We start from the raw sequence: 23,175 nt of genomic DNA, 5'->3' as shown, positions 1-23,175 counted from the left end.
ACTCATATCCTCAAAATGTTACCGAATTAATAGTCCATTTTTTTGTTTTTCATTTCAAACACACACAAATATATTAATTAAATAATTATTTAATGTATCAACTGAACTTAATTGATTCGATAAATATGAAATAATGCATTTATTTTTATTTTTGTCTATTTTTTATGTCCAAAAAATTACATGTTTATCAAGTTAAATTAAATCGATAATAAGTTTTTGTAATAAATTGTGGTATGTATTTTTTTCGATATGACCTTGTTCATTATTTTAATTTTATGTTTAGTATAAATAGTAAAATTAGAATTATATAATAAAAATAATAAAATAATTCAAATACATTAAAAGAAATTTAAAAAAATTAACACTAAAATTTATTATAAATTTTAAAATAACAAAAATATGAAATGGACGGAAAAAAAATACTAAGGAACATTTTGTAATTTTGGATGATGAAATTTTTGTAATTTATATCATTATCTAGTTTGTACTCTAAATGCGCATTGAACTTCTATATTTAAAAGATCACTATAGCACTATCCAAAATAGAGAGTGCAAATGGAGGAATCCTCTCGGTATAGAAGATGGTTGGAGATGCCAGTCACATCCTCTGTTTTGGAGGATGACAATAGAAAATGGTTGGGACTAGGAGAAGCATTGGAGGTGGCTAAACACTTTATTTACAATAGACACAAACTTGTTCGACAATAGTCTAAAATTCTTAACAACCGAAACTGAATCACGAGCCACGAGTTCAACCATTTGCCAAACATCAAGCACCCAAGGTAGTCTATCTCCCTTGAAACAACTATCTAGCAGCTACGTCACCCTTCCATTTCTTAGCCAAATCATCCAAGCCCGCCGAAGAATTTAGAGCTCTGGCCGCTTCCTCTTTAAGCGCCCGCATTCGACTCCGAATCCCTTCCCCTTCTTCCCCTTCCATCAAACCCTTTACCACATCACAAACTTCAACCCTTCCCACCAACCCATTTTCACCAGCTTTGGGCCTCAACGCCACTTTGACACCCTCATGCAGCAATACGGCGTTCATTTTCTGCTCAGCGTGCAGAGGCCACGCGATCAACGGTACCCCACTCACCACAGTCTCAAGTGTTGAGTTCCATCCACAGTGAGATAAAAACGCGCAGGTGGAACCGTGGGCTAAGATCTGTGCCTGCGGCGCCCACATAGGCACGACTAGGCCACGGTTCTTGGTCCTGTCGATAAACTTCTCCGGCAGATATGATAAAGGATCATCGAGACCAGAGGGAGATTTGTCACTTGGGCATCTGATAACCCACAAGAATCTTTGATTGCTCATCTCTAAACCCAATGCAAGTTCGGTTATTTGAGCATGAGACAAAGTCCCACCGCTCCCGAAAGAAACAAACAGCACAGAACTGTTTGGCTGTTCATCCAACCAATTTGAACATACAGATGAATTCTGAACTCCAGAACTTGAACCCATTTGAATCAATGGGCCGATTGCGTGAATATCTGGCTTGCCCTTTTCTTTTTTCTCTAATTCTTCCAATGCACCAGGCTCCATTTGTTTAAAGCTGTTCACTATAACCCCTACAGGCGCCGTTCTGAACTTATCTGCAAGATGCAAGATCCATTTATAGGCGTCATTTTTCCTGTCTTGAGCCGGATCAAAAAGATCGCTTCCATGTATCGGGACGCAGCCTGGAATCTGCAACTTCTCCGGCAGATCCCGATATTCACACGACACCGTTTTATCTAACTTGGGCAGGTTAAAGAAAACAGACAAAGTCATGGCTGAAGATGGGAAGAAAAGGTAGGGCGGAATCTTGAATTCACGAGCCACATCAAATGCATCAACCGCAAACATGTCAGCAACAAACGCGGCAAATTTGTTGCTCCCATTCAAAGACCCAACCGCATCGCGAATCAACGGCAGGGAGCGAGTGATCGTCAGTGCCATACGGGTCTCGGACTTGATAATTCCAGGATAATCATCGAAGGTAATTGGCGGGAGGATGATGAAGTGTAAGGCGGGAGGGAGGGTGAAAAGGAAGGATCTCTGAGCATCGGAGAGGGGCCCGTTGTTAGGCAGGAAGAAGGTTGTGGAGAAGTTGTGGCGGTGGAGTAGTATTTTTGCGAATTCTACCAATGGAATCAAGTGGCCCATGCCTGGAGTTGGGACAATTGCGATGCGCATGGCTGAGTTCTCCATGATAGCGAGTGTGTTCTTGGAAGGATGATTTGTGAAAAAGACGTAGAGTATGGCTTCACATATATAATATTTCAGTGGAGTCCGTGGGGCCATGCCCACTTAACAAAACAAATGGTTTTTTTGGTGTCCTCCAAATGTCGATTTTAGGAATTAATTATGCATCGAATTTTGAAATGGTCGCTGCATTTTCGATTCCATTTGGTGCGAATCTCCGCACAAAACAACTGTCAAAGTCAAATCTACAAACATGACTTATAATTTGGGCCAATCCAATCGACAAAATAAGTGTATGTAGCAAGCAGTCCAGGGACGGTCAAGTCGCCCATTGTTTTCGTTTATTTATTTGTGTACATTTTATTTTAAAAAAATTATAAATTGAACTCGTGACTATTTTATATTCGACAATAAAAATTGCATTATTTTAATTTTTACTATCAATTTTCTCCATGTATCTATCTATCTATCTATCGTGAATATTCGTGAGTGCTTCAATTTTGATATTTTAAAATCATCAAATATATTTTATTCCGTTTTTTTGTGTTTGGAAAGTAGCGAAAGTGATAATTGATTTACCTACTTAACTCAATTCTTTCTAGAAACAACAATTGGACATATGTGGTGGCGGCATGGGTGCTTTGGTCTTTCGATTGCAAAACGTGCATTCCATTCGATGGGTACGATTTTTTTTCTAGAAGACAAATCATTGGGAGTATTTTAAATTGTTCACTCCCTTTTTACGTAATAATAAATAATTACTCATTTCAACCACCATTGGTGTTCGCTCAGCTGTAATTATTACACACAAAAACAATAGGACTGACAAAAAATTGAAAATTCCGAACCAACACCTCGTTCCCATCTTGAAAAATCCCGACGATCCGATAGGAAATGGATTAGAAAACTAATATCCAACCTAACGGATTTCCTACCGAATCCTATTGTTTTAATATTTTTCTAATGTTTTTAAAATATTAACATATTCAGTTGGAAGATTATAATTTTAAATAAAATAATATTAGATCGAATTCTATATACAAATCGACTAACACATTTAAAAAGGGTTAGTCCGTAGATGATGATTTGAGGATTTAGATTAAAAAAAAATCAAATAGATAAATATTATAATTAAAATAAAACTATACAAAATAAAAGGAGAGTTTATCATTATTTTCTTATCTTCGACCTAAATTTAGAAAAATGAAAGGAACCTCTTGTTGTTTCCCACCCATATATCTTCTTATTCAATGAGATCCTGAATTTTCGAGATATCATTTTTTTAAAAAAACAAATTCATTACTTCAGAATATAAGTAACCAAAATGGTATGTCACCAGAACACAAAACAACAAAAAAAGAAACATAAGAAGCTTCACGAGCTATCCGATGAGCAGCCCGGTTGGTCGATCTCAGCATGTGATTGATAGACAAGAAATCATCTGTCTTTTAACAAAACTAGCTAATAATCCAAATAATACATTGGAATTCCCTTGTTATTTATTTTTTTTACCCAAAAATTATTTATGTGATAAACTTATAGATAATGATAGTGTAGTTTAATTAAAGTTTTCAATTTCGTTTGTTTTTTTCTAAGTTAAATTTATAGTTGATTTACCCTTAAAACAATGAGAAATTGGATTTGGAAAGGACACAAAGGCCAATTCAAATTTGAAACGCAACCCAAAGAGTCTAGAAGTATTTGTTTTGGCATAATTACCAAGCCCCAACTACCCTAATAGGTTCGCATTCTAAAAATCATTTAAAAATTTATATATACATATATAATAATCTTTAAGAAAAAGGGCGAAAGGCTATTTCCCCTACAAAGCTATGCTACAAGTCGACAAGTAACGTGGAGTCCACAAACTAAACTTTTTTTTTTTATCATAAATTTTTATTCCAATAATCGAAAATAGCTATTATTATATAATTTTATTAACTATGCATTTCGATAAATAATCATCATGTGAGCTCCATCAATATGAATTACGACATCAATTGCAAGTTTTGTTTATTTGCAATTATTTTGTCAACAAACTTATAGATCTCTTGTGAGACGATCTCACGAGTTTTTATCTGTGAGATAGGTCAACTCTATTGATATTCACAATAAAAAGTAATATTTTTAGTATAAAAAGTAATATTTTTTCATGGATGACTCAAATAAGATATCTATCTCATAAAATACGACTCGTGAGATCGTCTCACACAAGTTTTATATATATATATATATATATATATATATATATATATATATATATATATATATATATATAAACAAGTCCTATGTCTAATGTAACAAGTTAGGCGCGAACACATAATTAACGGGTGGATATATACAAAATCTCCTCCATCTATATATATCACCAACGCCATAAGCTAAAAATAATATTTAATTTAATTAAAGTAAGTAAATGGGTAAAATTTATTTATTTGTTGTGAAAAAGTAAAAATTTATGGTAAAAAGTAAAAATCTCAAACTCTCAAAATTTACCAAACTACACACTTTATAATATTTTTCTCTCTACTCAATTGTGTTTTTCTTCACAAATGAGAGATCTATTTATAGAGTTTCATTACACATAATCCAAAAATAAAATACATCATTACCTACATCATCACACACAAATTTCTAACTTTACAACTCTTATTTTCAACATTCAAATATTTAACTATTACTTTTCCATATTAAAATATATTATTTCAACACTCCCCCTTGTGATGATGATCATGATACGATGATGTCTTCATTACGTGTTTTGTACTGCCTCGTTAAAAACCTTACTAGGAAAAACCCATTGGGATAAAAATCATAGTAAGGGAAAAAGAGTGCAGTCACGTGAACTCCCCCTCATGTTGACACGAACAACTCTTCACAAATTTCGTAGATTGCGCATCCCAATATTATATATGTGCTTTCTGAATATTGACGTAGGTAGTGCCTTTGTGAAGAGATCTGATGAGTTTTCACTTGATTGAATGTGACGAACATCAATACATTTATTCTTCTCAAGCTCCTTGGTGAATGCGAAGAACTTAGGAGGAATATGTTTAGTTCTGTCGCTTTTTATGTATCCTTCTTTCATTTGAGCAACACATGCAGCATTATCTTCATATAGTATCACAGGCTTCCCATCAAATGATAATCCACATGAAATTTGGATATGTTGGGTCATTGATTTTAACCACACACATTCACGACTTGCTTCATGTAGTGCAATAATCTCGGCATGATTTGATGAAGTTGTTACGAGCGTTTGTTTCTGTGAACGCCAAGATATTGCAGTGCCTCCACGAGTAAATACATATCCAGTTTGGGAACGTGCCTTGTGTGGATCAGATAAGTATCCAGCATCGGCATAACCAATTATACTTGGATTAGCATCTTTTGAATACAAAAGTCCCAAGTCTGTCGTTCCTCGTAGATAACGGAATATATGTTTAATTCCGTTTCAGTGTCTCTTTGTTGGATATGAGCTAAATCTTGCCAACAGATTCACGGCAAAAGATATATCAGGCCTTGTACAATTTGTAAGGTACATAAGGGCACCGATGGCACTTAGATATGGTACTTCTGGACCAAGAATATCTTCATCATCTTCACATGGACGGAATGGATCCTTTTCTATGTTTAATGATCTAACAACCATTGGAGTACTTAAAAGATTTGCTTTATCCATATTAAAACGTTTAAGGATCTTTTCTGTATAATTTGTCTGGTGAACAAACATTCCACATTTTTTTTGTTCAATTTGTAAACCCAGACAATACTTGGTTTTTCCAAGATCCTTCATTTCAAATTCTTCCTTCAAGTATGACACAACTTCTTGAATTTCCTTATTCGTTCCAATGATGTTTAAATCATCAACATATACAGCAATAATTACGCATCCGGATGTTGTTTTCTTAATGAAAACACAAGGGCATATTGAATTATTTACATATCCCTTTTTCATCGAGTGATCACTTAGTCGATTATACCACATTCGACATGATTGCTTTAACCCATATAATGATCTTTGTAATTTCACAGAATAACATTCCCTGGGTTTTGAACTTTGTGCTTCAGGCATCTTAAATCCTTCAGGGATTTTCATATATATATTACTATCAAGTGATCCATATAAGTAAGCTGTAACAACATCCATAAAACGCATTTCTAAATTTTCAGATACCGCCAAGCTAATCAAATACCGAAACGTAATTGCATCCATCACAGGAGAATACGTTTCTTCATAATCAATTCCAGGCCTTTGAGAAAAACCCTGTGCAACAAGTCGAGCTTTATATCTTACTATTTCATTTTTCTCATTTCGCTTTCGAATAAAAACCCATTTGTATCCAACAGGTTTTACACCTTCAGGTATAAGGACTATAGGTCCAAAAACATTACGTTTATTTAGCGAATCCAATTCAACCTGGATGGCTTCTTTCCATTTTATCCAGTCCTGCCGATTTTTACATTCACCAAAAGATTTTGGTTCATGATCTTCATTATCATTTATGATGTCGATTGCCACATTATAAGAAAATATATCATCAATTTCATCTATATCTTTTCGGTTCCATATTTTTCCAGTATTAATGTAATTGTCAGAGATTTCATGATTCTCGTCAGTTTGTGGTTCTGACAGAACATTTTCATCATCATGTGTTTCTTCAGGAACAACATTCTCTATTTTGTGATCATCATGTTTCTCTATGAATTTTCTTTTTCGAGGATTTTTATCCTTGGAACCGACTGGCCTTCCACGCTTCAGGCGTTTAATGACATCATGAGTATCTTCCATTTGTTTCTTTGGAATTTCAATTCGAGCAGGGGCATTTGCAGCATGTATATATGATTTAGTTACCCCTTTTGTGTCTGCAAATGCATCTGGTATTTGATTTGCTATTCTTTGCAAGTGTACAATTTGTTGTACATCTTTTTCACATTGTTTTGTTCTTGGATCCAGATGTAACAATGATGATACATACCATGTAATTTCTTTTTCGGTATGTTTTTGTTCTCCCCCTAACATTGGGAAGATTTCCTCATTAAAATGACAATCAGCAAAACGTGCTGTGAACACATCTCCTGTCTGAGGTTCAAGATATCGAATGATTGATGGACTATCATAACCGATATAAATTCCAACCTTTCTTTGAGGTCCCATTTTCTTTCGTTGTGGTGGTGCAATAGGCACATACACCATACATCCAAAAATTCTCAGATGAGAAATGTCTGGTTCTTTACCAAATGCAAGCTGCAATGGGGAGTATTTATGATATGCACTTGGTCTGATGCGAATTAATGAAGCAGCGTGTAAAATTGCATGTCCCCATATAGAAATAGGGAGCTTTGTTTTCATAATCATTGGTCTAGCAATCATTTGCAGACGTTTAATCAATGATTCAGCCAATCCATTCTGTGTATGTACATGAGCAACAGGATGCTCAACAATGATTCCCATAGACATACAATAATCATTGAAAGTTTGGGAAGTAAATTCACCAGCATTATCAAGTCTAATTTTCTTGATTGTATAATCGGGAAATTGATTCCTCAATTTTATTATTTGAGCAAGTAATCTTGCAAATGCAACATTTCGAGTTGACAATAAACATACATGTGACCATCTGCTGGAGACATCAATCAATACCATAAAGTATCTGAATGGTCCACATGGTGGATGGATTGGTCCACAAATATCACCCTGAATACGTTCAAGAAACATTGGTGATTCAGTTTGGATTTTGACTGGTGATGGTCTTATAATAAGTTTTCCAAGAGAACATGCTTTACATTGAAACTTATTATTCTGAAAGATCTTCTGGTCTTTCAGTGGATGACCATGTGTATTTTCTATAATTCTTCGCATCATTGTTGAACCAGGATGTCCCAATCGATCATGCCAATTGGTTAATATCGAGGAATTATCAACTACCATGTTTGATTCAATGGGACTTATATGTGTATAATGCAATCCAGTAGGGAGCATTGATAGTTTTTCAATCACATATTTCTTTCCTGATTTATATGTGATAAGACACATATATTTCTCATTCCCTTCATTCATTGTTTGAGTATCATACCCATGGGAATATATATCATTAAAACTCAACAAATTTCTTTTCGATTGTGGTGAATATAAAGCATCATTGATAAAAAATTTTGTACCATTAGGTAACAAAAATTGTGCTTTACCACATCCTTTAATCAAGTCTACAGGACCTGATATTGTGTTCACCGTTGTTTTTGTTGGTTTTAGTTCCAAGAAATATCTTTTATCTCGGAGAATAGTGTGCGTTGTACCACTATCGGGTATGCAAACTTCAGCTTTGCTCATAGCATTTTCCATATTTGAACTTCAAAAAAATATGCAATGAAATAAAATTACTGACAATACATATATAAATATAACACATATCATAATTGTACAATAAAACATTATTATATGAATACATGAAAAACAAATTATTGTACATTTATATTCTACCACTATATTGTTCATTTTCAGAAAAATCATTGAGAAAATCTGCAGCATCAAAATTGTTCATTTCTATCCCACCAACATGTTGATCATTTCCAGAGAAATCATTCATAAAATCACCAGCATCAAGATGAGTTGAATCACTCAAACGGTCACTGCGTTCAGTGAAGTTGGTCTCCTTTTCTTTCCCCTTTAATGATTCTTTATAAAGTTTACAAAGGTGCTCAGGGGCTCGACAAACTTTGGACCAATGTCCTGGAGTACCACATCTGTAACAAGATCTTTCATATCTTTTTGAGTGATTCTCATTAACACTTGTATTCTCATGATGTCTTTTCTGTGAATGGTTTGGGACGCTCTTTTGAGATGAGTTATAACTATCTCTATTGTTTTCAAAACCACGGCCGCGTCCACGACCACGACCAATTCCACGTCCACGTCTACGTCCACGTCCACGACCTCGACCTCGACCTCGACCTCGACCAAAACCTTGTCTTTGAAATTGATTTTGGTTTCCAAGTATAAATTCATTTTTACTTACAGCATTTACTTCTGGAAATGCTGTTGATCCAGTGGGTCGGGACTGATGATTTCTCATTAATAGCTCGTTGTTCTTTTCCGCCACAAGAAGACAGACGATGAGCTCAGAATATCTCGCAAATCCACGTACTCTATATTGTTGCTGTAGAGTAATATTTGATGCATGAAATGTGGAAAATGTTTTTTCAAGCATCTCAGATTCTGTGACCTCATGTCCACAAAATTTTAATTGCGAGATTATTCTATACATCGCCGAATTGTAATCACTGACTTTTTTAAAATCTTGGAATCTCAGTGTGTTCCATTCATCCCGGGCGGTCGGAAGTATAACTTCCCTTATATGTTCAAATCTTTCTTTTAAACCCTTCCACAAAGCCATGAGATTTTTTTCAGTCAGATATTCACATTTCAATCCATCGTCGAGATGTCGACGCAAAAATATCATGGCTCTTGTCTTTTCTTGTGACGTGCATATGCCATTTTCTTTAATGGTCTCGCTTAGACCCAATGACTCAAGATGCATTTCTACATCTAGAGTCCATGGCATATAATTCTTTCCCGTGATGTCGAACGCAATAAATTCGAGCTTTGTTAAATTTGACATGGTAGTACTAAAACAAATTACGATGCATTTTATTAGTTAATAAATATTGCAATACAAAGTAACGGATAAACAACAAGTACAAGTATTTGTAAAAATAAAGAAAACGCACGAGGAGGATATTCTCCGATAAATACAAGACTTGTGAGTATGATAACTAAAATAATTAAAAATATCATTGAGAAAGCCATCTTCTTTTTTCTTCTAAAAATTTGATGATGAATAATTTTTAGAGAAGAAGAGAAAGTTGGAGTGATTGAATGTGTTTGTGAGATGATATTTATAGGGCAAAAACTAGCCGTTTGTTACCGTTTATGACCGTTGGTGTACAAAAAATAAATGTATGTATTTGTATAATTTTATGGTAATAATATGATGTATATAATATTAGACATGTTTAAATAATTATGTATATCATATCATAATATTATAATGAGTGTCATAATTTATTTTGTTTAAAAACCTTATAGGCTTTTATACTTGTCGTATCCCTTACCGGGAGTGTGAGATGTCGTCTTAACATCCTCCCAGGATTTATAACAAGTTTATGAAAAATTTATTTTTATTATTTCTAATAATAACATTATATTGTATATTAAATAAATACACAATAAATAAATAACAGTAAAATAAATATTATTACTTTTTGTTTAAAAACCGTATAGGCTTTTATACTTGTCGTATCCCTTACCGGGAGTGTGGGATGTCGTCTTAACATCCTCCCAGGATTTATAACAAGTTTTATGAAAAATTTATTTTTATTATTTCTAATAATAACATTATATTGTATATTAAATAAATACACAATAAATAAATAACAGTAAAATAAATATTATTACTTTTGTTACCTTTTTCTTCTGTTTGGAGCTTGGAATAGTATGTAGGACTTTTAGAGCTTCGTGCTGATAACGTATTGTGAAAAAGTAAAAATTTATGGTAAAAAGTAAAAATCTCAAACTCTCAAAATTTACCAAACTACACACTTTATAATATTTTTCTCTCTACTCAATTGTGTTTTTCTTCACAAATGAGAGATCTATTTATAGAGTTTCATTACACATAATCCAAAAATAAAATACATCATTACCTACATCATCATACACAAATTTCTAACTTTACAACTCTTATTTTCAACATTCAAATATTCAACTATTACTTTTCCATATTAAAATATATTATTTCAACATTATTTAATAAATGGAGGAGATAAACTCGACAATCATATTTGGCTTTCACGATAAAATTGAACATGTGGGGCACAACTCCTTGTTCTCCTCAAATAGTAGGACATCATTACATAAAAGGAGGTCAACATTTGTGGACACGTGAAATTAGGGATGAAAAAAATATATGAAATTTTAATATATTGAGGTTATCGTATTGATAAATATCGAATTTATTGAAATTTTTGATATTCTGAAATTTTCGGTACGATATCGATATGTAATTTGAAATTTTCGATATATACCGAAATATCGAAATAATATATAATATTTTTAAATAATAAAGTTAATTTTAAAAAATATAAGGTATTTTTTTGTTATAAGACGATATATATCGTATCAAAATAAATAATTTAACTTCTGTTTGGACTCATCATGTTGGAATAGTCCAAATCAAAGTTTCGTGAAGCAACTCGACCAATAGTAAAGAATTTAAACTGTTGGAAGTCTTATCTTTGTCGCCTAACCTTACAACTAGCTAGAGGATTGGATGTTGGTCTCGACTTGTTAAAAAACTGACATGCTTCAGAAATCACTGGACCTTAAACATTGTTCCAAAGATAGCGGATGAAAAAGTCGCACACGTTGTTGTTGAAGTTTATTGGTATTCATTGATGTCTTGGATCTCCACACATGTTGCGATTGGTGTTTATTGTGTTGATGGATTTGTTTTATATATATGGGTCTCTTTGATTGTCTTGAGGGATTTGTTTAATATTGGTGCTCACTGTCCTTGAAATTACAAGAGAATGAAATTTTTTATATATACTTTCAGTATGACATATTTTAACGATACCGTACCAAAACTTCAGCATACCGATTTTTAGGTATATCGAAAAGTCGGTACATTAACGGTATCATTTTTTATATCGATATTTTCTGTTCGATATACTGTATCTAAAATTTTGGTAAGATATATCATACCAACCACCTCCAGGTGAAACCAGAAGAGTTGTTTGTTTGCTTTTAGTTTGGGGGAAGGTTTGTTATAATCAAGTATTTAACTTGATCCAAAGTTTTAAAAGCATCCATTCTGTTCAAATATTATCCACTATAATATATTATATTATGTAACGTTTACATTACTTGATAGTATAAATATTGTACACAAGATGTTAGCATCATCATTTGCAGGCCTATATTTATTATCTAGCTCAGATATCAATGTGGTAGGTAATGTGAACGATGATTGACATATTTTTGTTTTGTCAAAAATTTGTGTGAGACAGTCTCACAAGTCGTATTTTGTGAGACGGATTTCTTATTTGGGTTATCCATGAAAAAATATTACTTTTTATTGTGAATATCGATAGAATTGACCCGTCTCACAGATAAAGATTCGTGAGACGGTCTCACAAGAGACCTACTCTTTTGTTTTGTCCAACATTAATTTAATCATACAAATAATTAAGGTTATAAATATTATCTATATATATTTAATTTACATTTATATATCTTTTAGTATGAAAGATATATTTTTCCAGTGTGTTATTCCATCAAATCAAAACATTTTATGCATTAAATTGATATAATATGTGCTGCTCATGGACGTTTTATCGAAAGCATTAACGAGTATACCGGTATTGCTAATAGTTTCATAAAAGAATATTCAAAACACAAATTGAACCCGATTTCATCTTAATGAGAAATTAACAGATATATTTTAAAAGTAATTTTCTGGTTTTATTCAAAGGTTTCAACATAATACACAACATAATTCTATCATTGATACTGCAAAACGAAATGCTTCTCAACAGAATTCGAATATTACACGGTTTACAGACAAAAAGATCCACATTAAATTTCAAGAAATTCCCAAGTACACAGAATCATATTTAGCAACAAAATCCTTGGCAAAACTGAAAAAACAAGACCAAACATCTGATTATCTTCATCTTTTCCAGGATACGTACGATTGCATATTCGTCGTGTCCTGGATTGATAAAGAACGAGGCAGTGCCATTTGTTTTCACAGAAAAGAACTGCATTGTGTCACAAATCTTGGAAGCTCAATAAAGGTGAAGAAATTTTACAGCATACATTCAAACATCGTGGAGACGACTTGATGCATTCATTGTGAGAACCTGAAATTCCAGTAATAGCAGCAGATAGCATAATATTAGCAGCAACTCATGTTTCAGAAGATGGCATTTTCCAGCAGACCAAAATCCAGCAGATTAGAATCCAGCAGCAGAAAAGAAAATTCCAGCAGACAGTTACTGATTCAGCTTAAACTTGTAACTGAAGCATTTAACACGAAATAAAGAGTGTTAATGTCAGATTATGGCCTTAATTGGGAGGCCAACAGTCAGAATTTCACCTATAAATAGCACCCTCAAACAGCTGAATTGGTTTACCAAAATCTTGAGTTATCACTTGAAATTAGAGCTAAGAGAGTGCATTTTCGAAGCTGTAAAATCCAGTAGCAAGGCAAGCAGATTTCCAAACCTCAACCGAAATTCTTTAAGCAAATTACGGTAAGTGGGCTTATGTATAAATATCTTGAAAAACCGTTTGATGATTTCTGTTTTAAAGCAAAGTATATTCTTGAAACCTGATATCTGATTTCGAAGCACTGAAACTTAGTGAACTAATGGTAGGAATATATATTCTGAACATTACTGATTACTGGCCTCACTCCTTAGAGGAGAGAACATATAGGGGACTGATATCAGTTTAGCCATGAAATTCACGAACATGCTCAGTGCTTATTTGATAAACTTCTGCTTTCCGATTACTGAATACTGATTACTGATTTCTGAACACTGATTTCTGTTATAAAAAATAAGAATTTCTGTATATTTTCGTATTACTGTTCTGTATGGAAATGATTTCGAAAACTGAGAGTTATTCCCGCCCCCGCTTACTGAGTGACAACCATATCACTCACCCACCAAAACATCTCAGATAAGAACGATGAAGAAAGGCTAGAAGAAGAGGAGCAAATCCAGTTCTGGGGCTGGTGAAAAAGATTCTTAATTATCAGCTTTATTTATGTTGTTTTCCGCTGCGTCTGTAAGACATTGTGATGTCTGGTTTGTTTTACATTTTCGCTGTAAAACATTAATTATTCGAGTTTGTATCAGACATTGAAATATTCAGTATTTATGAATAAAAGACTGGTTTCTGAATTTCGTACTTCTGAGGCTTGTTGGTTTCGAATGTAAATTTGAGAGCAACGCCGGTGTCAACCAACCCCTGTCTCGGGGCGTGACATTCATGCACACGTATATATACTCGTCACAAACCAAATATATATATAATTTTTGGTGTTTTGCAATCTTATTCTTTTGACAAAAGAAAACTGCTTTTCAAGGAGGATTCATGCGTACGAGTAGTAGTCGAAAAGCCTCCAAGTCTTTATACAGCTGTAGTTTGTGCAGCATCATTGGGATCCCTCATGCCAAATCCATGCTTTGCCTTCTCCACACTGCACGATATTTAAGTTAATAAATCATCGAAATGGCCCACGTTGGTTATGCAAATTGCAAACTGTTTCAACTTATAAGGATATATTTATTAAAACTATTAAGTAGCAATATTCTCATGAGACTGTCAAACTGATATGAGTTCTACTTGCACAGGCTATGGTGATGCCACATTACATGATATTTATGTCGTCAGCAACTGGCAATTACTTCATGCGGTGGAAACTAGAAACATGAAAGATTAATTAGAGATTTTTGATACACTCCACACAAGCAAAGAGCAACTCACGTTGGAGCAAGCTTGCCTAGGCCGGTTAGCTCCTGACCGGTATCCTCATCCAGAATTCTTCCAGATATCTCAAGAATATATGACATGTCTCTCTCGGTTGGCATCCCCCTCCTTCCCAACACATTCAGATCTTTTTGGCCGAGTTCCCTACCATTTACATACACGCGTGTGTTTCCACCAGAACAATTTTCAGGCATGTGATGGTGAAATTCTGGTATAAATGGCTGCAAGTATATATATACATTTTAGAAAAGATAAAAAGCTGTTACGGAATTTCAGGTCACGGTATATTCTAAAAAATAGTTAACTTACAGGAATTATGCCAAGGCAAGGACCACCCATAATGCCCCAGAATCCAGCTCGGAAATCATACCTAGTGAAAGAAAATTATCAATTTAAGTAAACAAAGTGAAAGAACAAAAGGGAGCTGAACGTGTTTGATACAGAGGATGAGCGTGCAATATATACCAGTAATGACCAGGGTGGATTTGTCCAGCAAGTCTTTCAGCTTTCTTGATTAATGCATCCGAAATTAGATTCCCGTTAACAGTGACACTGGCCTTTTCCGGCTCATAAGTCTGACTGGTTTTATTATTTGAATCTTTAAAGATCCTATCTTTAATGCCAGCAAAAAACGACTCGGCTCCACGCCCTCCTAATCTGCTGCTTCCTTCACCCGAACCTAAAGTTGTCCCAGTATTAGCATACTCATTGGTTGATATATCTATCTCAGTCACTGGTGACGAATCGTTCATCGAAATCTGGCCATTCGATGTCTTGCTTGGCCATATTTTGTCACTTTCTCCAAAATTGTTCACACCATGATACTCATTTGAATATCCGAACGATTCTCCAGCCAGTGAGCCAGCAGGAGGTGGAGTTCCTTTGCTCCTATCTGGCAGCTCAATCGAGTTGGAACCTATTGGTGCTACCGTCGAATTTTCAGTATCTGGCTTAGAATGACGATTTGTAAGATCCATAAACTTGTTATCTCGTCCATTGCCAGTTGAAAGTTGTCCTAGTTCTCGATCCATAGACTGGAAATCAAAACGAGAATCAGCGAAATCATTAGATGAAAAGATCGTCCTAACTTGGTTTACACGACCATCCACGTGTGTCGGCAGCAAGACTGTATTGTTACCAACTTTTACAGGAGCATCCACTTCCTCCACATTATCAATTAAAATAACTAAGTTCTTTTTCGAAACTATGAAAAAAATCACCAGGGAACACGCCCCACATTTCATTTTCTTTCTATCACTATTCTGGGATAAAATTTTCTTAGGCAGCTGGAGGAACTCAGAACAAGTGACCATGGTTCGCCGGAACGGCCGTTATGCGGCCGGAACGGGCGGAACGGAACGGGAACGGTGGCCACCGTTCCAAAGTTCCAGGCCAAATCGTTTGTTGTTTTGTGACGGTGTTCTGCGATGTTTTATCGGCCGCATAACGGGCGAACGGAACGGAAACGGTGGAGCGGAACGGTTTTATGTATGTAGCGACGGTTTTATGTATCAACCGTCGCTACTAGCGACGGTTTTATGTATGTAGCGACAGTTTTATTTACCCGTCGCCGATTTACATCGGCGACGGTTTTAAGACAATCGTCGCTAATATAGCGACGGTTTTATTAAAACCGTTTGAAATTTAAAAAAAATAAAGGTTCACGGATTCAAGAATCCGCAAGTCAACTATTTCTATTGAGAAATTTTCATTAGAAAGTGTGAAAAAAACTAAGTTAATTATAAATTTTTTTTATTTTAATTGATGTTAAATAATTTGTAACATCACTTTATATAAGATTTGATGGTTATTATTAGTCAATCACTCTAAATTGATTCAAATTTGTGCGAATTTATATATATCCAATCGAAAATATTTTAATGTTTTAATTAATTAAATACAAATAACTTTTTATATTTTATTTAATTTTTGATATGATTGAAAATATTTTAAATATAATGACGATGTAAATTGTGTTCAATAAATTGTTAATAAAATTTTAAAAATATTTAAATTTCTTATTTACATCAAATATTCTATTTAAATGATATTTCTTATGGTAATGATTATTGTTTATGGTTATGTTTATTGGAATGGTAATAGAATGGTTATGTTATTGGTATTATATTTCATAGTTGTTGATGATTATGGAAATAAACGTATAGAATAGAAAGTGGATCTTGAGCCAAATAGGAAATGGAAGTGCAGAAACTGTATGAAAAATGTGGCAGTAGTTATGGTTTTTAGTATAATGTCTTGTATATTGATCCAATTGTTGTGAGGCTACTTCCATTAGAAAGATAAGATATAAGGCTATAACTTTCATGTTTTGATAGATCATTTGATTTTTTAACATCTGGTACACATGGAATTAGACATCGTGGATTTGATTATGGGTCGTCTCAATATATTGGTGATAGATACAATGAATCTTCATCATCTATATGGGAGGGGGGGTGTTGGACGTCATGGTCCCGAGTATAGATCTTCAAATACAGCTGATAGTTCTACTGTGTATCGTGGATTCGGATACTATAATCGTCGTGACGAAAAACTATAATTGTGTTATTATTGTAAAATAGTTTTGTATTGATATATTAATTTGTAGTAACTTCATATATTTTATTTTTTAGTATGAAGTAATTTATATTTTAATTTTTTTACCAATTTTTTGAATTTATTAATTTTTTTATACAACCGTTCCGCAATATAACATTGGAACTGGAACGGTAGTTGCCGTTCCAAGCACCGCAACCGTTCCGGCGAACAATGAGAACAACTGTGGCACATGAAAAAAGGAGCGCCGCCAGCTATAGGATGACAGTGTCGTCCACCAGAAGGTAAATGGACCCTGTGAGGACCGGATCGAACAAAACCATTACCTTCAGGTTTTACATCACCAGGCCATCTGGTGTTTAACTGTAGATTCTGGGATCTCACAGATGATGAATTGGACATTCTCCGGTTATGTTCTCGTTGACCAAATGAACCATGATTGCCATGATTATTAAACATAATGTCATTCCGAACATCAGAAAACTTATCATTATATGCAGAGGACTGAAAATGGAGAGGAACTTCTCTGTTGTTGCAGCATTGGAAACAAGAGCAAGATGGATGGTGACGGCTAACCATAGGAGCATATGTATCCATTGAATCCGTATAAACCATGCCATCTCTCATGCAGCGTTCAGGAATATTTCTCTTAGCATTTGAGACCTTAATGGATCCCCATAACCCTGATCGTGACTTCGAAGGTATTGTGGAGGAAAGTATCCACTCCTACTCATTTCTTGCCTTCGTATTAAAGAAGGTGGATCATCATATTGACTTTGATAAGACGGTCTTCTAATCTGTGAATTGGTATGTGAGTGTTGGAGAGCTCCCCTATTCAATCCCAATGATGTATCGACATTAGAATGTTCAGATACATATGGTTCTGAATGAGCTACACCAAAAGGAACCTTTTCTTTACCCTTGTTGCTCATACCGGCAGAGTATCTCATCCCCTCATCATACATTCTCTGAGCCCTCCGAAAACCATTCATTTCACTTATATCTGCGTTTCTCACATCCGCAGCTCGCTTTGATCTCCAAAATCCAACCTCTTTTTTCTCATCACGTACTGCCAAATACTTAAAATCTAGAGCAGTTTTTGCTGGGGGTTCGTCTGATCTTTTCTCCTGGATTGCATCAGCCTCAGAGTCCCACTTCTCCTCTTTGTTCGTCATATGAATCCTATGATTTTGAGCACCATGTTCGACTTGAAGAACTAAGAGTTGATCTCACATCACTTTCTGAATCATCATTCATGTCCATTCGCTGAAACATGTACTTTCTCAGATTTATCAGAAAGTGTCGATACGGTCCTTTCGTCACCAGGTTTCTCTCATAATTTGTCAACGTCAACAGCTTTGTTCTTGGCTAAAAAGTCAAACATTACCACAGAGAAAAAATCAAAGAACGAAAGTTACGAAGCAACTCAGCATCACCAAGTTTTCTACGTTTCCAGCGCTAAAAAATAATGAAATTACGGAGAAATATTCCAACAACCAAGAAAAACTCATCCGATTATAGAACTCAATCATATGAAGAATGAAACATAGAGCTCCACATAATACATCATAAAAAAATGTTAGTCCAAGAGTTTTAGGTCTCCTTATGTCCTGTTTCTTGAAATATTTACAGGAAAAAAATGTAGAAATGGAAGGAAATGTACCGCGGTGCAGAATAAAAGATAGTTGCAATCTTTTCACAGGGAGAATCTGAAGGTACCACAAATATCATGTGATACCACTACTTCCGTTTTGCTGAGGTTCACTCGAATTTTAGACCCTTCGAAACATTAAAAAATCCCAAAAAAAATGTACTATGTTTTGAAAATCGCTAATAAAAACGGGGAGAAGTATTTGACAAGTTTTTTGTTTTCCATTTTTTGGAATATTGTTGTGTAATGTGCATAATACATTAATTTTTTTTGGATATATTTGAGGGACATTCAATTTCATGCATATCTTCTTCCATTAATTTTTATTGCTTAGCAGGGATTCTTGGTTTGTACTATTGAGACACTGGAAGTTTTCTAAATAAGAATGTTTAAATAATTTATGTTTTTATAATAATTTGGTCATAAAGACAACGTAAACATTCGACATACTTCACATTTTTTGTATAATATTTAGTTATCAGTTTATAGGCATTATTAAATATTTGGAGTTGTTCCCGTATATTAAATAATGACATTTGTCAGGTTAAGCAGAAGAAGAATGGCGACAGTACGGTGAAAGAGAAACGAAAGCATGGCTTTGGCCTTTGTACAAAGGTGTGAATGCCCGTAACATATTGGGGTTGTCACTGACTCACTTGCAAGAAATCGTCCACACACACGTAGACTTGGTCAAAAAATGGAAAGAAAATTATAGGCAAAGTTGTCAATTACTATATATACATAGATATATGTGTGTGTGTGTGTGTGTGTGTGAAATATATTAACAAATGAATGTTTATTGGCCTTCACCATTGTTTGGATCTTATAGTTGTTACAAATCTTTTGATACCTATATATTATAGGTATCGATTAAATGTTTGTTTCTAGAAACTTTAATGATAAAAAGTATAGAAAATTTTAATCAAAATTTGGGGATGATACCCATAAATGGGCCCCTCCTTATCGTAGATGAAAGGCTTATGATAGATCCAAATATTCTTTTATAAATATCAACCAGTGTCTAATTGAGCATTCACGATATTATTTTTCAGCATCACCCTTAACTGCTCTCTACTTATATCTTCAATCTCTGACTTGAGCGTCAGAGGGGTTACGCCGGGACACCCTCCTAACCCCCTTCTAATGGTCTTATTCATGATTTCAGGCTCAGGACAATTTCGAAACTTGTGTATAGACTAATGATACTTGTTAGAATCAGACCTTAAATTTTCTGTGATTATTGCTAGAAATATTGGAGATAAGTCGTCATAATAAACTCTTTCGTGCAATTTGTAAAGTAATGGAGAATTAAAGTGAATGATTTGTTGCAATATTCTGACCAAATGTTTGGGGGACACCATTGGTCGATCCAACTAGCCACATATAAATTAAATTATTAAATTAAATAAGAAATCAGTGTCTGCGTTGACTTGACCTCGGTGCATCTGCGCACTGTCCACAAGGGCATGGAACTATGCTTTTAAAATTCAAATATTTGTCTACAAATAAATCTCATTTTAAATATGTGTATTTTTTCAAACATGTGTGTGTTTTTTAAATTTAATTATGTTATACGTTTTTTAAAAATTACTTGTAAGTTCTAAATTTTAATTATGTGTAATTTTATTTTTTAAAATTATGTTAAATTTTATTATATTATTTTTAAATATAAAAAAATTAATATTTCAACATCATCTTTACAACATCATATCGTCACTGTAAGAACATACAATGAAGTTATCAACGATGACATTGACATGAAACTTCATCTCAACAATTTTCTCACACCATTAAAAATGCTCTAATAAGTTGTGTCCTTCTCTTTGCCTCGGTCTTTAATTATTAATCTTCATTTAAATAAGTAAATATTTATATAAATAAAATTCTGAGTGTTTTTTCGACTCATTCATTTGAGATCTAGTCCTTCTAAATATATTTTAGTTGTCTGGAAGATTTAAAACGAATTCTTTCCAAATTTAACCAACAAATTTTATTTTTTACACATTTTACCAACAATTTTAGTGGTATCAGATAAGTGATATATCTCGACGAAACAGAATTTATTTTAGTAATCTAGTCGTGTAATATAATTTGTTAAAAAATTCTTGTGAGATATTTGCACGGTTAATTTCACGAGAAAGCTTTTCAACTCAACTCATGAAAAAAATATCATTTTTTATATCGAAAATATTATTTTAATATTAGGTGTGGATCGAGTCGATGCATATCATATATATAAATCATGAAACTGTCTCAATCGCATGGTTAATTTCTTGATAGCACATGATTTATTTAAATTTTTTAAATAAAATAGTTATATAATTTTTGGGAGATGTAGGAATACAATTTTTTTAAAAAAAAATTATGGAAAGGCGATTTTAAAACTCTTAAAAAAAAAAAATTAAGTCTCTTGTGAGACGGTCTCACGAATCTTTATCTGTGAGACAGGTCAACCCTACCAATATTCACAATAAGAGATCTGTCTAACAATATATAATGCGTGAGGTCGTCTTAGTAGTTAGTTTGTTATCAGGCTTATGATCTCTTGTATATTGTATATATTCGTTCAAAGTGGAATGAGAATTTTAAGCTTTTCCAAAATTCCACACTTTAATCTTTTCCAAATGTGAAGTTCCACATTTTGAAACCTATAAAAATTCACACTTCTCTTGTAAAAAGTTTTTCAACTGAAGAGCCTTTTCGCTTACCATTACGCGGCGACGCCAACACCGAATCATGATAATCTGTTGATGAAGCAGCTGCAGATTTCAGTACTGGAGGTGATACACACATTGATGATCGGGTTTTTCAACTTTCTTGATTCACTGAGGTGAGGTAATATCATGAAATGTCTCTCCATTAAATTACTCATTGCTATCAATTCGTATGCATAGTATAAAGGACTCCCCACAATCCCATATCTTTATGTTAAGTGATTCCTCCATATATACTCTCTTCAGTATCTGATTTAGAGTGTTTCTTGAAGTTGTATATAATCTGTTGAGAAGGAGACCATACAGATGGCGTGTTTTGTTTTTATACGATTCTCGACTGGATATTTTATTTTTTAACCTAGGTCAACTATTTTTTTAAGAAAATGACCTCGTATAACTCTGAATAGAATTTCAAAGCTAAGCTGGCGACCAAATGCATGTTTGGATTATAAATATTAAATTGAAAACTCTCCATCAAAAAAATGTAATATGTATTTAACCGATGAAGGCAAACGAATTGGAATTCAAATTCAATAAAATTTCACCATTTTCCTTCCCGTATCCGACGACCAAATATTAATATGAGCCAACCTCGGTGGACGCAATGCTGAGCCGCGGAGCCATATTTATTGGCACGCGGGCTAAGCCCAGGCCTAATTTCTTTTCAAAAAATAATTTTGGATTAATTTAATATTAGTGTGAGTAAATCAATTTAAAATATTAAAAAGTTTTAAAATTTAAAAATATAGTCCAGGTTGAACCATGTTCTTAGCTCTCCTTCAAGGAATATGTCACACATGAATTTTATTTGTGCTAAAAGTCGAAGAATAAGAAACAAATACAAATGCATGAATCATACACAATAGAACACCCACAAACAACAAAGAGAATCAGAAGTCCAAAAACATGTGGAATCAAAATTGACAAAAGAAAAAACAAAGGGAGGAAGAAAAATCGTGACTAAAGAACAAAGTACACAAAGAAGAATATCACGTTATTGTTAGATAAGTATGAGTGAATGAACATTGGAAAATGTGTCAAAAGTCTTGTCAATGTTAATCTTTTTGGACAAAGTTTATTTGGAAAAATAATTTTTCTTCGAAACAGTCCAATGTTTGCACACTTCAATCATTGCTTAGTCCGAATCAATGTGGTGTTTCAGTTCGAACAGTGTGTCTCTTGTAATTGTCCTTTGGCGTTGCACTGCGTCCCTTTGCATAAAATCGTGTCCTGTGCCTTGAAGGGTGCGTCCCATGACTTATCGCAGAAGGGTGTGTCCTCTGGATATGTCTCCTGGCTTGTATGACTCACACTTTAAATAGTCCCTCTGCTTGCATTCATAAGACACTTTTTTCCTCACATTTTCGTTGCATTCTTTTGCTCCAAACTTGAAAGCTCCGCCATATCTTTGTTCGCTGGCATCCCGAACTTGTAGTGCTGTAATTTCTGGATTAGAGTTGTTGTATCTTGGGGATGAACGTGAACACGGACAATTTCGTCTTGCGGA

At 34.0% G+C, this 23,175-nt stretch overlaps 2 protein-coding genes across 2 annotated transcripts; both read right to left on the bottom strand.

The window, feature by feature from the left end:
- Nucleotides 1-715: 715 nt before the first annotated feature.
- Nucleotides 716-2,243, bottom strand: LOC140810791 (hydroquinone glucosyltransferase-like). The gene has a single exon (XM_073168683.1). The coding sequence runs from the start codon at nucleotides 2,192-2,194 to the stop codon at nucleotides 806-808; it is 1,389 nt and encodes a 462-aa protein (XP_073024784.1). The 5' UTR covers nucleotides 2,195-2,243; the 3' UTR covers nucleotides 716-805.
- A 12,004-nt stretch (nucleotides 2,244-14,247) lies between these two features.
- LOC140809065 (uncharacterized) lies at nucleotides 14,248-16,060 on the bottom strand. Its single transcript, XM_073166530.1, has 4 exons — nucleotides 15,213-16,060; nucleotides 15,057-15,117; nucleotides 14,745-14,968; nucleotides 14,248-14,457 (listed from the first exon to the last, which is right to left on the bottom strand). The coding sequence occupies exons 1-4, from the start codon at nucleotides 16,058-16,060 to the stop codon at nucleotides 14,388-14,390; spliced, it is 1,203 nt and encodes a 400-aa protein (XP_073022631.1). The 3' UTR covers nucleotides 14,248-14,387.
- Nucleotides 16,061-23,175: the final 7,115 nt, after the last annotated feature.

Source organism: Primulina eburnea, chromosome 13 (genome assembly GCF_022965805.1).
Source record: "Primulina eburnea isolate SZY01 chromosome 13, ASM2296580v1, whole genome shotgun sequence".
In the NCBI taxonomy this organism is placed as follows: domain Eukaryota; kingdom Viridiplantae; phylum Streptophyta; class Magnoliopsida; order Lamiales; family Gesneriaceae; genus Primulina; species Primulina eburnea.
This window is presented reverse-complemented; position numbering and strand designations above follow the sequence as displayed.

Coding starts and splice junctions, on each gene's coding strand:
- LOC140810791 (XM_073168683.1), bottom strand. CDS start 2,194: ATGGAGAACTCAGCCATGCGCATCGCAATTGTCCCAACTCCAGGCATG.
- LOC140809065 (XM_073166530.1), bottom strand. CDS start 16,060: ATGGTCACTTGTTCTGAGTTCCTCCAGCTGCCTAAGAAAATTTTATCC. Junction 14,969..15,056: donor CTTGCCTTGGCATAATTCCT/GTAAGTTAACTA, acceptor ATATACTTGCAG/CCATTTATACCAGAATTTCA. Junction 14,458..14,744: donor CTAGGCAAGCTTGCTCCAAC/GTGAGTTGCTCT, acceptor AATATCGTGCAG/TGTGGAGAAGGCAAAGCATG.